At 34.7% G+C, this 16,359-nt stretch overlaps 1 protein-coding gene across 1 annotated transcript in view; it reads right to left on the bottom strand.

Moving 5' to 3' along the window:
• The window catches only part of PACRG (parkin coregulated), a gene marked incomplete at both ends in the record, with an annotated part of 224,442 nt that overhangs the window by 90,334 nt on the left and 117,749 nt on the right, over positions 1 to 16,359 (bottom strand). Inside the window, 2 exons of the mRNA XM_084261054.1 lie at positions 1,202 to 1,351; positions 12,106 to 12,277. Of these exons, the coding sequence (XP_084117180.1) occupies positions 1,202 to 1,351; positions 12,106 to 12,277 (322 nt within the window). The remainder of the gene's footprint in view (positions 1 to 1,201; positions 1,352 to 12,105; positions 12,278 to 16,359) is intronic.

Here is a 16,359-nt window from a genome sequence, read left to right as displayed (position 1 = left end):
AAGGAGCCCTGCTGAAATGACTTAAATTCAACCTATGGATTTTATTCATAAACTTTCATCCCACAACTTTTAGAAAGCCACAGTTCTCATCTGAAACAGTTGCATTTGTGAAATTCCATATGTTACTTCAAGTTTCTAAGTAAAAAAGTCACAGACATGTATATATTTAAAGGGATCTGAAATCTATATCTCATTTCAGTCTTCAAGTCAGTCTTTGGACTGGCAGCTTTCAATCTGAGGTGAATCTTACACACACTAAAGAGCAAGTATAAGATAATATGTTCTGCTGCAATGCAAACAGAAAGTCATGAATTTAATGAAAAACCTCTTTTGCAAGATTGGGAGGAATTAGCTTTCTTTGATCCATATGACTGCACGTCAATAACAGAAACTATAATGTCAGTCACTTGATAGATAATTGAACAGATAAGTACAGATAGATGTAATACAGAAAAATATTTTAAAGATTAGTTTGGCAAAAGTAAGATACATTGTGTTGATTTCAGCTGGTTCCTGTGATGTGATTGCACTCACAATATATGGTACTCACAGTCCCAGTTATTAAAGACTGAAACTGGCAATGGAGGTTTGCACTACAAAGAAAACAACACACTCAACTACAGATACAAATTAGTTCTAAATTTCTCAATAATAAAATCTGCTAAGTGAGCAGTAATAACTTCAAGCTTCACTCTTTTGCTAGATGTTATGTAGCTTGAAATTTTTCTACAACAAGGAGTTCTCTTGACCCTCAAATTAATTAGTTTGATTGCTACTTTTGTTTTTATTCTTTCCCAAGCCTGCTGGTAGCAGTGAATCGCTTCTGAAGAGCACGGAGTAGAATAAAAAGGCTGGACTGAACTAATGCGTTGGAGGGAGGAAAAAAAAACATTGCAATTTATTAATGTATTCAAAAGACTGTTACAAAACTTTACAATTTAATTATTGGAAGATTATAGAACTGCTTCAGTGCTTCTGTACTGTGTTAAATAAACTGTACGTGCAAGGAGTAATAAATGAAATTGTTAATTTCAGTGCATCCTTGGGGAATAGTAAGAGGGGGTTTTCTATTATTTAGAGCTCCAAATGGATTTGAGTTTATATACAGTAATAAATCTTAACTACATTGTTAATTAACCCTGCCTCAAGCCCCTTTTTACCTTAGGAGTTGAAAGACACGGTGTCTGTTAGGATAACTCACCATTCATATTCTTAAAGATGTTTAGGACTGGGAGGATTTGCCGATAATAGGGCACCAAGGCCTCCCCCACTGTGTCAGTTGACACCACCAGGTGCTGGAGGACTTTCAGCGTGATGCAGATGACCTGGCGGTTACGAAGGCTCAGTGCATCTGTGATGTAGAAAGAACAACAGGCAGAAAGCAGAATTAATTTCTAAATTGTAGAAGGAGGGGGAGGAGTCCTCTAATGGGCAAATTTAATTAAACTGTACTCTGCTGGGGATTGTAAGTGGGCCTTTATTAGCCCAGCTTTGAAAGATCCCAAAGATGGATTGCAGTCCTGATGTTATAAAACACTGCCTTGTCTGATTGTTATTTGTTCCCACAATTTGTGCTGACTCTTCAGTAACCCAAAGAATGCAGCTCATTATTCCCTCGCACTGCCTGTGTAATACTAGCGTGGTCCAAACAAATAAAAAATAAATGTTCAGTAAGTACCATTTGGGGCCAATGGAACTGTACAACTGCAAGATAACTTGCAAAGGTTGACAACAGATACATTCTAGTGCAACAATTAGTGTTTGTATGTTTGTCCTCATTTATTTCATGATCATTTTATTCATTCAGCTAACAATTCCTACTATTCTGAGAATCAGTACAATGAAGCAAATGTTTATAGGGACAGAAAACCCACAAAAAAACCTTGTAGGCTTCTTTTGAAAGATAAACATTCTAGGAAAAAAATAAAAAGATTTTGTCTTGCCTACTTCAATTTTTCTTTTAGCTTTCAGTGTCATGCTTCTAATCTTATGACACTAAGACTCCATAAATACCTTTTGTTTCTCTTCACTTTTGATTTCACTAAAAGCAAGTGGTTTGCATTCTCTTTTGTATTTAAAAATGAGTCATGCTCAAAATATATATATATATATTTGTGCAAAATCCCTCCAGTTACAAAACCTCCTCTGAAACTATGCAGCTGGAAGCAGTTGTCAAATTTGGTATGCTATTATGTATTGGTCTAATTCTTCAGTGTTCTGCCCACTTAGCGTCGGCATTTACATTACTGCAGTGGGAAAGCAAAAATTGTAAAAGATAAGCTCATATTCAATGTTATTTGTCTCATAACCACAGAATTATATGAAAAAATGTAATTAAACAGAAGTATAAGCACTTAAAATAATTACAGTGAAGACCACACCGCAATTCAAAGAGGAGTTACTAACGAGTTCTTCAAGAACTGCCATTTCACACCGAAGCAATGGGAGACAGTATTTCTGGCTCTAAGCTGTGTCAGTACAGAGGAATGCTGTTTCAGAGGGAACAAAGTAGTGCTCGCACACAGAAGCAATGTCAGTTTTTCCATCTCTTTAAGCAAACGCACTGTGCCCCACCCCTTCTGCTTCTTACTGTGTGCCTGCCGAGTGCTAAAAATCGGAGCTAGAGCTCCTGAACAAGATCAAAGCAGATTGGTTGTGTCAATGTGTCTTGAAAATCTGCTGGTAAATAACATCCTTCATGCTTATAAACTGCAGACTAAAACTACCAGTAGTTAAATGGTTAGAGAGCATGAAGTATAAAAGTACCGTAGTGCACCATAGGGTGATTCCTAGTTGAAGAAGTGTTGTTAAATGAAAATACAGACTGAATTTCATACTTATTTGCCAGTCCTTACTGTAGTCACCAGGCAACACCTAATTTTCTAGTGTCTCTGAGCACCTTAATGTGTGGACAGCAAGTCCATCAGTGCAGCATGCTCCACCAAGTTCCAGCAAAGAGGTTGGCTGTTTCAAATTGTTCTTTCATGGGTAGACATTCTAAGGCTGATTTAGCAGAGACACACCAACCCCCAGATACAATTTTAAAGTGTAGGTGAAAATTCCACAGAGGAAAATAGTGTCTTACAGAGGAACAGGCATTATCCATTTTTCTAAAGTGATTGGAAGGGGAAGCTCTGGGGTTCAAACACACAGATGTATTCATGGCTAATTTCTCATATACAGAAATAATAGCTAACCAAACTAATAGGAAAATTATCTTGAACACTTGTAATTTTCAGTACAATAATTATTAGTTATTCATACAAACATGAATGAATATTTGCATTCATTTGTGTGAATTAATTCATACAAAAGAATAAAATCTCTTTTTCATACAAACACTTATAATTAACTTAACGGACAGAAAGAAATAATCAATGACAGAAATCATAGCTTCTTAAACCTTAATGAACAAATTGTACCCATTTCCAGAAATAGTTCTTCCTGATTGTAGAAGCTGTCCTAGAGGATGAGAGACTTTATTTTTAGGCATGCAGAGGGAGTCATATAGGTGGAAATGACTGTCCAACCACTGCTAGGAAGAACTTTTTTCTGCGAAAGTTGGCTCCCTCCAAAAGATTTTCACAGTTTCAAGTTTTTAGAGTTCTGTCTCACGCAAAGACAGCCTTGGTTTGAGTGGAAGCCAAGACTGTCCTGTTAAATATTGATCCCTTAATGTACAAGAGTGTGTATTATGCCTCGTGATTGAGAAGGTCTTCCAGTGAATGCAACAAACCAAACACATGCTGAATCCAGAAGAAAGTTTTCAAAGAAACAGAACCTGTCATGCAGTTTCCTTACATCCAAGCTGTGTTGTAGGGGACCTTGGTGGAATTGTAAGCAGTAATACTCACATTTGTTTCATCTGCTTGCTAGAAAACCAGCTAGATACCTGTCCCACCTCCTTCAAACCAGGGGCATCCCATTCTCCATTTGACACACAAAACAAGACAGAATCTGAATCAAGATTTTGACTGCTAACGTGATGGATATGGTGGAATGAAAGAGACTGCAGAATTTCAGCCTGAAACCCTTCAAATTGCAGAAATCTGCAGTGTGTGTTTGGAAAACACTTGTAAATACCAAAAGAAAGATCAAATTGACTACAGAACTGTTATTATTATTAAATATTTGGACTGTGGTATGCATAGCAGTCAACCAGCTCCTGGCTTGATTATATTAGGCACTGTATAAACATTTAATTAGAGACAGTCCCTGCCCCAAGGATACATCAGTTTCAAACATATGTTTATCTTTTAAAAATCTGGTAATTATTTTCTGTGTACTATCATCACTGCAGACCATTCTCCCACATGAATCAAAGGAAGAAATGCAGTATATGAAATAAATATATTTTAACAGTTTGAAATTTGTCAGTGATATCTCAAGGTTAACTGAAATGCAAGAAAGTCTTAGTATCCCTACACAAGAATAAAGCAGACCATTTAAAAGTCTTAGTATGTTGTAGCTACAGGCCTCTAAAGAAGGAAACATGCATAATATCAAAAATATTCCAATTTGAAAGCATGCCAGGCTGTTGTCTCTCAACATAGAAGTTTGCTGTAAGATATGGATCTTTGCAATAATAGCAAAGTGAGTGACCATTTCGCTTTCAGTTTCTACTCCCTAAAGGGTCTTTAGAGGACTTATCTCCCTCAATGATATATATTTCCCTATTGGTCATATAGTCTACATGCTATATATTGCACAATTCTCTTCAGCAGCAACTATGAAAAATCCCAACAGCCAACTCAAAACAAATTAACTATTGCTTGTTAGTTCTGATGTTTTCTCCTTTAATGATTTATAAACTTGACAATTTTGCCTGAATAATTTCTCAATATATAATGAAGCATTTACTTCAAATATATTTTATTTTCTATTGCTATCGGTATTTCTGAACAAGTATTTCCTGAACTCATCACAACTTTCTCAAATAAAAGATCATTTTAAAATGTTAACAGATCAACTACCTTGTGTAAAAACTAAGTATCTGGGTCCGGTCTGCGTTTCTACCATTCAAAGCCACAATATCAGATAATTATGAAATTCAAAAGCATATTTGAAACACTGAATGTTTTGGGGATGGAGACTTTTCACAGGGCTATAGATTAAAGTTTGTTAGCCATGACTTGATATACAATACCAAATCATTAACAGCTTCGGCAGTTTTAAAAAAAATTAAATTATATTGTCAATTGATATAAATTTAGAATTTTCTTTCATTAATTCCCCTTAAGAGCAGAGACATTTCTTAAGATACATGCCACTTGTTTGCTTATCTGTTTAGATAGAAGCAACTTAGGTATGAAGCAACAGAAATTATTTTAAAACATTCAAGTCTCCTTCTTGAGTAACACTTGTAACATCTCAAAGACCTAGAAGATATGTAAGTTGATATTTTTTATTTTTATATTTTACTTTCATGTGTCAGTTAGGAAAATTCTATCTCAGTCTCAGATGTTGCCTATAATAGATGACACAGTTCTCATCTTTGGGATTGACACATTTTATAAGCCAGGAAACATGACAGCATTTCTCCCAGTACACGGTGAATCTTTTCCATGACACAATTTATTTTCACAGAAGAGATCTAATCAGAATGTTCTTCCCCAGACAGCACATTGATAGCCTAAACTTTACAGAACCAAATCAGATTCCCTAAACTTCCATGTTCTTTCTAAATATTAAAGCTTAGATTTTAGTAGTGATATTTGAAGTTAAGTTGCTGATTTTATTACCTTTAATTTGCAGTGGTCTGTAATTATATTCAACCTCTTTTTCAAATATACCTGTGAACCTAAGTTTAAAAATGCATTGACAGCTTCTGTTTTCTATTTGGGTCTCACAGTCAAAGATTAAAGCCAATTTACTTCACATTAATTTCTACCCACACCCCACCAGCCCACAACTCATTTATGAGAACCCTGTTTTAGAAAATTCTTTGCCTGAAGCAGAACAAGATACACGGAGGAGGTCTCCTGCAGGGCAACAAGCACTAAGGATAAAGATGCTTCGATTGTTGTAATCTACTTAATCTTGTTGATCAAGGGCTTCTTTTCTTTAAATTCACAGAGGCAGTTTTAAAAAACTGCTAGCATGAAGGATTCTCAAAATGCAACTGATTAAAGTAATACATACTTCCCTTGCAGAGAATTTTGTCCCAAACTTTCAAAACATGTAATACTTAAGTACCTGAACTGATATGACAGACGTATTATGCTAATTTTACAGAACAGCAATTAATGCTGTTACCAAACACAGCGTTTAGTCATGAGTGAATAAAACCCGAAATAACAACCTTGCATTCTGTACTTTTAAAGAACCAGGTAAGAAACCAATCCATTCTATAATACAGGTGTACAGATATTTCTTCCAGTACAACCGAAGGAGTGATGTGCTGCAGTGAGATGATGAGAAGGAGCAAGAGGCGCCAAGGCATGAAAACTTAGCTTAATTTTGTCATCAAATATTTTTTCCTGTAAAGTCAAAGCCTAAGGTGAAGAAAGGGCTATGATTCATAACTGAATCGCTGACGTGTAAGAAACAAGATCTAGCAGAATACTAAAAAGAAAGTCAGTGGTTTTTATTTTTCAGCTTTAGTTGTGCTTGTAATTGTAGTGTTTTAATAGACTAGCACCTATAAAACTTGAATTCTGTTAACATTTGCAGGCCCTATGTAATTAACTAGCATAAATAATACACTGAGAATAGACTCCCCAAAACCTTCTCAGTGGCTATACCGGTTTAGAGCATTTCCACCCATTAGTAGAGGTACATTTCTTCCCTTGCACTGCCTCAAGCTACTAAACTGCACCTATCTTTTCAATAACAATGGATTGGTTATCAACGAAATGTGATACCATTTCAGAGAAAAAGATTTCAGGAAAGATTTGGGAAACCAAAGACAGGTAATATTGGCACCTGTACTGCAGAAATTAATATAGTGTTCTAAAAGTATTGGTAGGCCCTTAAAGAATGTGGACAAGAAAAGCCTGATAATACGGTTCTCTCAGACTTCCGTATTTGATAAGGTCCCTCATGGAAAGCTTTTGAAACACTTAATTGCCATGGTTCCCATATAAATAAATAATTGTTTAGATAGGAAATGAAAGCAACAAGAAACGGCCACAGAGAAGGAGTATCACTTGCAGAAATCTGTGCTGCAGTTCATGTCTTTCAGTAGATTCATTGGTGATTTGAAAGAGATGTTTACTAATGAGTAAGTTTTCTGATCATATCAAGTTATTCCAGATGCCAAAGGTAAGAACTGACTCTGATGTACTACAGAAGGACTTTAGAGTACAGAGACTGGCTGATAAAAATGGCAGATGAAATTCAGCTACTAATAGGTGCTGAAGATTAATAAATTAATAAATTCAAGAGAGAAAAGTCCTAACTCCAACTTCAAAAGTGAGACATGTCAATTGCACATTTCACTTTCCAAACATGGATGAGATTTATCTTAATTGATTGAGAAACATAGTTTCTCCTCATAGACAGGTGTAAAAAGAGGAATAAAGTACCTAGTTTCTCTACCATTTGTAACTACCTGAAATGACCAATTGTGAGTGGAAGAATCTAAAATAAATTTTCTAATTACAATCATGCATGCTGGTTGATGGAGCCTACAGAACAGAAATGCCTTGGTACTTAAGAATCAAGATTTTTTTTTTTTTAAATCTAAGTCCTTTGCTTTCTTTAGAAGCTTTTTAAGTCTATAAAAACAAGTTTGTCTAGAGTTAATTTTCAGCAAGTGATCTTAACCAGAACTGGCTCTCATCAGCAACAGTCAGGAAGAAGATACCAATTTGATTAAAGGTTTCATTTACTTCCTGTAGATGACAGAAATCAACTTGTATAATTTACAGCCCAGAAAACCATATATATTCCATAAAGTGATTTCAGCGTTCTGAGATAGGGAAGTATTTAATGAATATTAAATGCTCTTAAATACAGTGGAGAGATATGAGGAGAAATATAAATGTGCTTAGAACAATTGTTAGCAACAGGTTCAACTTTACTTATCTAAATAGAAAAGGGAAGCTGATTTAACATGAAATGGGAATTAGCTACATTGTTGTCCAAGACAACAATCCACATTTTACATGCAAATAGAATGTCACAGAAAGGATTTTTAACAGCATAGAAAAAGTCTCAAAAAGGAAAACTTCAGTGTTCTTTAGGATGGATATTATTCTTTTTGGACTCAGTCAGAAGTGCTGGTCTGCTGATTGCAACTGTGTAGAAACAATACTTCCATCTAAGTTACAATTTATTCACAAAGACATGAGTTTTATTGGCTTCTAGGCCTATACTCAGATTGCCTACATGTCCATTTTAGGATTTACAGCACAGAACAGAAAAGATTCTGGCAAGATGCTTCAAGATGCTCCTACTGATCATCTCTACTGACTCCAACTTCTCTGCTATTGCATGCTATTGCTTCATTTGTGACAGTAAAATAGAAACATTCTGAGTTTAAAAGTAATGCCCCTCTGAAAATATTTTAGTTTTATTTTAGGTTTGGTGATTTGGGTTTGTTTTTTTGGTTTTGGGTTTTTTTGAAATACATCTAGATGGAATATTCACTGAATTGCTCCACAAACTGTTGCATTAGCAAAAGTCAGTCGCAATGAACTAGTGTGTGAGACCTGGGACAACTGGTTGCTTTGTGCATGATGGGGTTGGAAAATCTTAAAACTATGCTGCCAGCAAACAAAATGTAAATGGCAGCACCGTCACTGCCTGTGAAAGAAGAGGTGGTGCAACACAGTTTGTTGGATGTCCCTGATGCTACCCATACAAATATCAGGCAAAGATGTAGAAACTTCCTGATCCCTCAGTGTTTATGTCTGCATGTGCGTCACGAGTTGAATCTGGGGAATTCTGCAGCCAGAAATCTCAGAGTTGCAAAAGCCCAATGAAGGCAACTGAAAAGACTTATGGCTTTTCTGATCTGTCATTTGATTTAGCAAATTTTATATTAAAAGCAATAATTTGCCTAAAAAATAGTGTCAAAAGGAATTTTACATTCCCACAATGACCATACAGAATTTAGAACAAGGATTTTCCACTGACATCAGTGAATTATTAAAACACAGGGTGGGGCTAGACAGACCCCTCTGTTCCCTACAAGGGAATTCTCATGCGCCCACAAGCAGCTCTGTTTGCAATCCCAGGGAAATGTGTCTGGGTTGTGTTCTGCTCACTGCAACCAATACAGTTCATGATGAGGGGCAAAATTAGCCTCTTTCTACCTCTTTACCTGTCTGCAATATGAAAATAACAATCACGATCCTTCTGGCAAGGAAGATACTCTGCTGCATGTTGTGCAGCAGAATTTTCATAATACTGCCACAAAGTACGTTGGCCATATATCTCCATTTACGAATCCAGGTTAAACAACTCAGACAGCGGGTTTGGTTACACCCTCTGTGAAAGAGTAAGAAGTCTTAATGCATGATCTGATTTTGTATTTTTTAAGTTGTATTCCTTACAAGTTTGACAAATATGGGTAATTTGGTTTTCCTGGAGATTTATGCCATGCCATGACTATATTAATAAACTATTTTATCATGTTTTCCCACTGCAAGATAAAATATATTTTGAATTTTTATTTTGAGAAATCAAAATATATTTTTAACATTTTCTTCTTTGAAAAATCAATACCTCCAACCTGAGATTTTTTTTTCTTCCTCTGAATTTAAAAAAAGAGTGCCTTTCAATGTGACAAACTAAAATAAGGTATTTTCAATTCAATAGCATTCTTCCATGTTAATTTAATAATATTTCAGGTATTTTATGAAAGACACTGGACCTGTTAATTTTAATTATCTGCCTTTTGTTAGTCATTGCCTGTTTGCATAACCAGAAGAAAATTTGTTGAAAGGATTTGGGCTTATAGTAATGCAGATTCATGAAATAATGTAATTTCATCTGTAATGATACAGTTTTCTAAAGGTGTGAACTTTAGGCAAAGGCAAGTGGAGGATAGATTTCTTTCGAAATCATTGAAATATAATAGAGGAGTCTAATATTTAATTTAATATGTTTTTTGGAGAGCAACTCTTTACTAATATTTTCCTTCGACGAACATGCAGGAGAGGAAACTGCTTTTGAAAGCATTCTATCTGTAGAGTTATTTTTCTGCCTTTGTTTTATCCCTTTCCCCTCCATCATACCTATTACCTTCCTAACAATCAATTGATTCACTCTTTCACAGTAGAAATATGGTAGTGGTCTAGAAGAAGTCTGGTTAATCAGATATAACTCACCCAGTGGGACACCTTAGAGACAGTAATATGTGTAAAACATAGCTGAGTTGATTGTGGATGCACCTGAGCCAGGGAAATGTATAGCTCTGACTACGCTACTATATTACACAGTCATGGCAAATTTAAAAACTCTTAGCAGTGCACACTTTCAGATTCCTTGAGATGGTGGTGAATATTTTTAATATTAATATGGCTTTAATAAGGAAGCTTTTATCATTGATAATAGTTTCACACATTTAAGCCAGTACAGAAGCTTTTTAAATTAAAAAAAAGAAAAACACTGTAAAATAAAGCTGAACCAACAACTAAATTTAGCTAGCAGATTCTTGAATGTGTTCCAGCATCATAAATTATGACTTGATTTAAAACCCATATAAATACCCTTACCTAGCAGTCTCTTTCCAATGCTAAAAGCTGTGTAACAGCTAAAGCTTCCAGGTAATTATTTCTAAGCTAGATTCTGGTCTCAGCAAGTTTTTTAAATCCTACCTGAGTAGATGCTGTCATAAACTTGCAGTCTTTTGTGACGAAACAAATTTCAGCTTTCAAAAAGAAAAGATACTACTATAAATATATTTGAGGGGTGGTGATAATATACAGATTTAAAGAAATTATATAATTTGTTTCCTTTTTAGGGAGAAAAAAACTGTAACATTGTTTTCATAACCTTTCACAAGTGCTACTTACAGGGTAACCATTCTGAATATTATGTATGTTGTCATTTTAAAAATCTACTGGAAGATAGAAATAATGACATCTGTAATTAACTACATCTATAATTGATCTTTTTTAACTGAGAATAAATTGAATGGAAAACCCCTACCATTCTGACTCTTGCAATGCTATTACTACTATCAGGCTCCAAACTACATTCCTTTTCCCATTTTCCAAAGCTGTATTTGACTGTTCATTCTGTATCATAAATACAATGACTCTGCTTTGTTCTGTATTAGCACAGATGCTGAATCATCTCAGAAAAATAGGACAGGGGACAGTGATGAAACCATTACTGACCAACAATAAAAACGAAGCCAATTTTATCAAATATGGACATCTATTAGTATACGGGTAGCATGCAGACTTCAGAAGGATGATAGTTAATAATATCCTCAAAGTACTGGTCTAAAGAAAGAGAAAAGGACAAAAGAATATGACTAGGTGTTTCAAGAAAAGAAGTTTTAGTTTCAGTGGTATTTATATATATATATAGTTTTAGTGATATTACACTTGCATTAAAATAATTTGTTATTTTTACTACAATTTTTTCTACAAAAAAAAGTTGGAATATATAAAAGCTTCAAAATTAAGACTTATTAACATGTCGACATTTTACATAAAGCATTAGTCAGACAGAACTCATAACTTAGATATATGGATATGCAAAGTAAAGATAACAATGATAGAAAAGACATCTAATGAATAAAGATAAGAAAACTACAGGATTAACAAAAAGATAAAAAGAAACATAATGCTATAAGTTTCATCTGTCAATTTCTCCTGTCATTTTAGATGAACTAGTTTATACAGTAATGGATTTACATAATCAATATACAAAATCAGGTAAGAAAATGGCACTTCCTGTTTCCAAAGACCAAAAGCCACACTGTAAAAAGAAAAATGCTAACCAGACAGTCTCTTCTTCTGGATTACTGCATGCATGAGGTGATTGAAGGCATAAGCCTTCTGGCCTCATACCTTACAATTTACTCATGTTTGCAATAATCTCAATGAAGTGTATAGCCCATCATTTTTTATTGCTTAATTAGCAGCTTGCCAAAAATCTATACTATATAATTTTAGGGTTTATTTTTTCCATATGCTCACTTACTTTTTATTGGGATAATGAGCTGAGGAATGACAGGAAGAATCTTTTTTCCACCATGTTCCAGCATGTCATGGATTCCTTGACGAGCAAAAAACTCATATGGAAATGTCACTTCACAAAGCCCATCAAAAAACAAAGGCAGACAGTAGTGATAGTCCAGCTTTTCAATCTCTACCTGAAAATACAAAATAAATAAACAGATAAATGCAATTTTTAGTACTAATACAATGCAATCAGATGGACAAATAATTCATGCCATCTACACAGGTATATTTAGTAAATACTAAATGATTTTGTATCGCTGCATAAAGTCATTGAGTCTCAAATATGGTTTATGGTCAGATACTGAAATCCAGAAATTTGACTTAGAGAAAAGATTGAAAATGAATATGCTCCCATATATTTTCACTTTTTGGTAAGTCACTATCAGATGTTGATGTTCTTGATTATACACCTTACTTTGTAAGTCACCATAGGAATGAAACCAGATATTTTAAGAATAACATTCCGTATATCTCAGAAAAATCTGATCTTTACGTCTTCATTTGGACACTTGAAAAAGTAAGAGAAAGAATCTGTAACCAGCATCCAGCACAGCACAAACATGTCTGTACAGAATTCCCAACTTTCTATAATACTGACCTAATTTTATTTCCTAGTAATTTCAAGAGCAGAATTCTAAAGAAATTCTGTGGGTCTCTACTGTGAAAATAAGGTAGAAAAATTATAGACTTTGTGAGGGATTTTCCATTCTATCCTAATTTTCTTCCGTTTTCCTTCTACCCATCATCACTGATACATACATGAACTCAGGATAGCCAGAGAGGACCAGAAGTTGTTTGTTTTCAGCCTGTCAAAGACCTGAATACAGCTAGGGAGTGACTCAACAGCAAAGCACTTTCTCTGAACAGAGTATGATTCTCAAAATCACTTGGACATCAATCCAACACTTTAGGCACCCACTTCCAGCTTTAAAGCACTGCCTCACTGCTACCCAGTGAGATTATGTTTTGAAATTGTGTAGATGCTTCCTCTTTCGCACATAGCAAGCTTTGTCACATAGACCAAACTGAAGCTCCAAATATCCTAAAAAAAATTTGTCAGGTTAAGCAAAGAACTACCCAGACCTTGATTTGGAGGCAGTAATCCCATTCTTACTTGAGTCGTGGAAGAAAAGTCTGAAAGAATGCAGCCAAGAACTGAACTTGGGTTTTACACTTCTGGGTAAACCCCATAGTCAGCAAGCAGCAGACATTCATTCCCTGTTCAAAGCCATGATTCATTTTCTTCTCTGCTTGACTCCAAGCATATTCTGAACCTTGGTCTTGTGCATCTAAGCTACTGACTCAATTGCTTCAATCTTTCATGTTGAAACTGATCCATTCATGATAAATGAAGATTAATTGGAACAGATACTTAAAAGTAAATTCTTTACATCTGCTGTGAGCATGTCACTATTGGCAGATGTACTGCCAATTACATAGTCTCACATACACTGATTGTTAATCTCTCATAAGGGATTTAAGAGAAAAATTACATAATACCTATTCGCTTACGTGAATGAGATCAAGTGCCTGTAAAAAACCATGCAGAAGAAGGAAAAAAATGAAACCTACTTTTCCTATTTTCACAACATTATATGTGATGGCTTCCCTGTTCTTTTTGCTCATTGGCTTTTTGTTTCAGAATGGCTTTAGGGTCAATATCCCAGTGTCAGTTTGGAAGAAGTTGAAAAATAACCAACAAGCAACCATGCAGGAAGAGCTTTACAAAACAAGAATCAGAAGACATTTACATTTCTAAATTGATTGGGTTTGTATTTCTTGAGGACATTCAGCATACTATGGACAATACTTGTGAGATGGTAAAAGAAGTCTGCCCCCAAAGTCACTGAGAATGGAAGACAGCAATACACAACTACGAACTTCAGCAGCTACAAGCCAAAGTCAGTCAATCACCCATTACAGTGAGAAAAGGCCAGGTGGTCAAAAAATCACTGACAAAAAAGGAACAAGAAGCTGCAATTTTTCCCTGTCCTCTGTCAATAGGAAAATAATAAATCCTTCAGTATTTTTCCTTTAACTTCAAATCTGTAGTTTATTAAGATTATTAGATTGCATTTTTTTAATCGAATGTTCGAGTTACAGAAAATCAAAACTAAAACAGCTACTTGTTTCTGGGGAAGGCTTTAGATGTGAAAGAGAAATACACTGTCTAGGCTTTTTTTTAAACCAAGGAGAGGTTTTTCACAAGGAAAAACATCTTTATCATATTATGTCTTTTCTTTTTAAAGTATCAATTATTTACATGTTTTTTTTGACAACTCTTACGAAATTACAACCTATATCCAAACTCTAACCCATGTTAGATTACTGAATCAAGATTTGCAACTATTTTGCTCAAAGCATATATCGTAGAATCTCTCATTTCTTTTTTCCCCCTCTTCACTAATACCTCCTCTAGCTGTAACTACCGGTTTTCTTAAAGATGCAATATTTCTGATACTAAACAATTTTTCTCAGCTGTTCTCTACCCTTGAAATATGCTTTTTCTGTTTCAGATATAAAGAAAGCTAATATGTTCAAAACTCATAAAAGTTTTTCAGTGATAATAACTGGTCAATAAAAGCCGTGAACTTCATCTATCAACTCTCTCTTGCCCTTATACATTTCACATATATAAGAATGGTACCTTGAGGTGAATATGATTTCTGGGTTTAAACCCAGAAATTTTTACATTTTTTACACATTGACATAAATTTTTTACATGACGCAAAAGCTTTATTAAGAAAAGTAATCTCTATAAATTTAAGGTATGACAAGCTGTAGATAATAATGCATTTGTGTTTGCTCCTCACTTCTCAGTTAGGTCCAAAGCCGTAAGTGGTTGGCAACTGGCATGGCTCTGAAAAGGACTCTGCTTTCTAACTAATTTCTTTAAGTGTCAGCTGTCCAAGCATACAGCCAATTTTTGCTTAACATTTTGTACTTTATAATAACTCCCACAATATGGAAGCCAGAAATATTTTGCCTTACATTCTATGGTGTGAAACCCTTTCCTTCTGTGTTTACTATTTAGCTTTTTCAAGTGGCTATTATACAGCTGTTCAGAGAAAAATGTGATTTTTCTGTTTACGCCCACAAAATTCTTTTGTTTTTCACATCCACCCACAATAAATGCTGATTAAAGCTCAAATTCTTGGCAAAACTTGTCCACATCTGATAATAATGCTGCAACTATGGATTTTTAAGAAGAACACACAAAACCAACTGTATTCTAGTCAGTAAAATCTTTTGTTTCATGAAACTTCCATGCTACTTATGTATACTACAAGCTTGCTAGGTGAAAAAGAAACAATATACAGTTCATAATTGCTGTTTTATCAATGTGTATAACCAACGGACAAGACATGAGGAAACCTATGGCGGTGTCACAGTTAATTTGTCTATCAGAAAATCTGTTCCTAGGGAGCAGCTCACAGTAAAAGGCAACTCTGCTGAGAAAATAGAAACCTAGTTAAAGGGTCTAGGTTGTAAATAGCAAAAATAAATTTCATGGCTAATCTGCCTGTTAGATGAAGAAAGCAAACTACCTGAAAGAACTTAAGGGACAAAGGTTTGACAATCAGGATACTATTGGCCTTTTCTAAATAATCATATTTAAAGTAATCTTGTAATATATAAAGCAAACCTGAGTTGTAGAAGGTAGTGTTTAAGGTCCATAACCTGATTTTCTGTCTCATTTCACGCAAACGATTACTTAATACTAAATGCCTTTGATATGATTAACCAAAACTTTGATTTGACCTCGTAGAAACATTATATCTAAGTGCTTATGTATTCATTTAATGTCTTCATCTAAGGCATTACAATGAGGTACAGTAAAAGAAACACTGGAATTGTTGGTCTGATAAGGGCAAACAGGAGCTTTTGTATGGATTGAAAAGATTTTGTAAGCACTCTTTAGTAAAATAATAGTTCCTTTTAAGACTTGTTTTCCATTCTATACCAGCTATTTAATCTCTATTTTCTAGGTTAATGGAAAGAGAAAAGCAGAAACATTGTTGAATAATCTCAGTTTTAAACTTCCTTTCTGATTTTTCTTCCAAGATTTCTTTCAAACTTCTTTCAAAGTTTTTTTTTTCTCTTCCAATACTCTGTACTCATAGTCAAGATGAAGCTTGTGTATTTCAGAGTCTTTAGTTTCTTGCTTTCAGTGTGTTTGTCTCTTGATTCGTAATGAAATATATTTACACGG

Source organism: Gallinula chloropus (genome assembly GCF_964237585.1).
Source record: "Gallinula chloropus genome assembly, chromosome: 3".
NCBI classification, from domain to species: domain Eukaryota; kingdom Metazoa; phylum Chordata; class Aves; order Gruiformes; family Rallidae; genus Gallinula; species Gallinula chloropus.
This window is presented reverse-complemented; position numbering and strand designations above follow the sequence as displayed.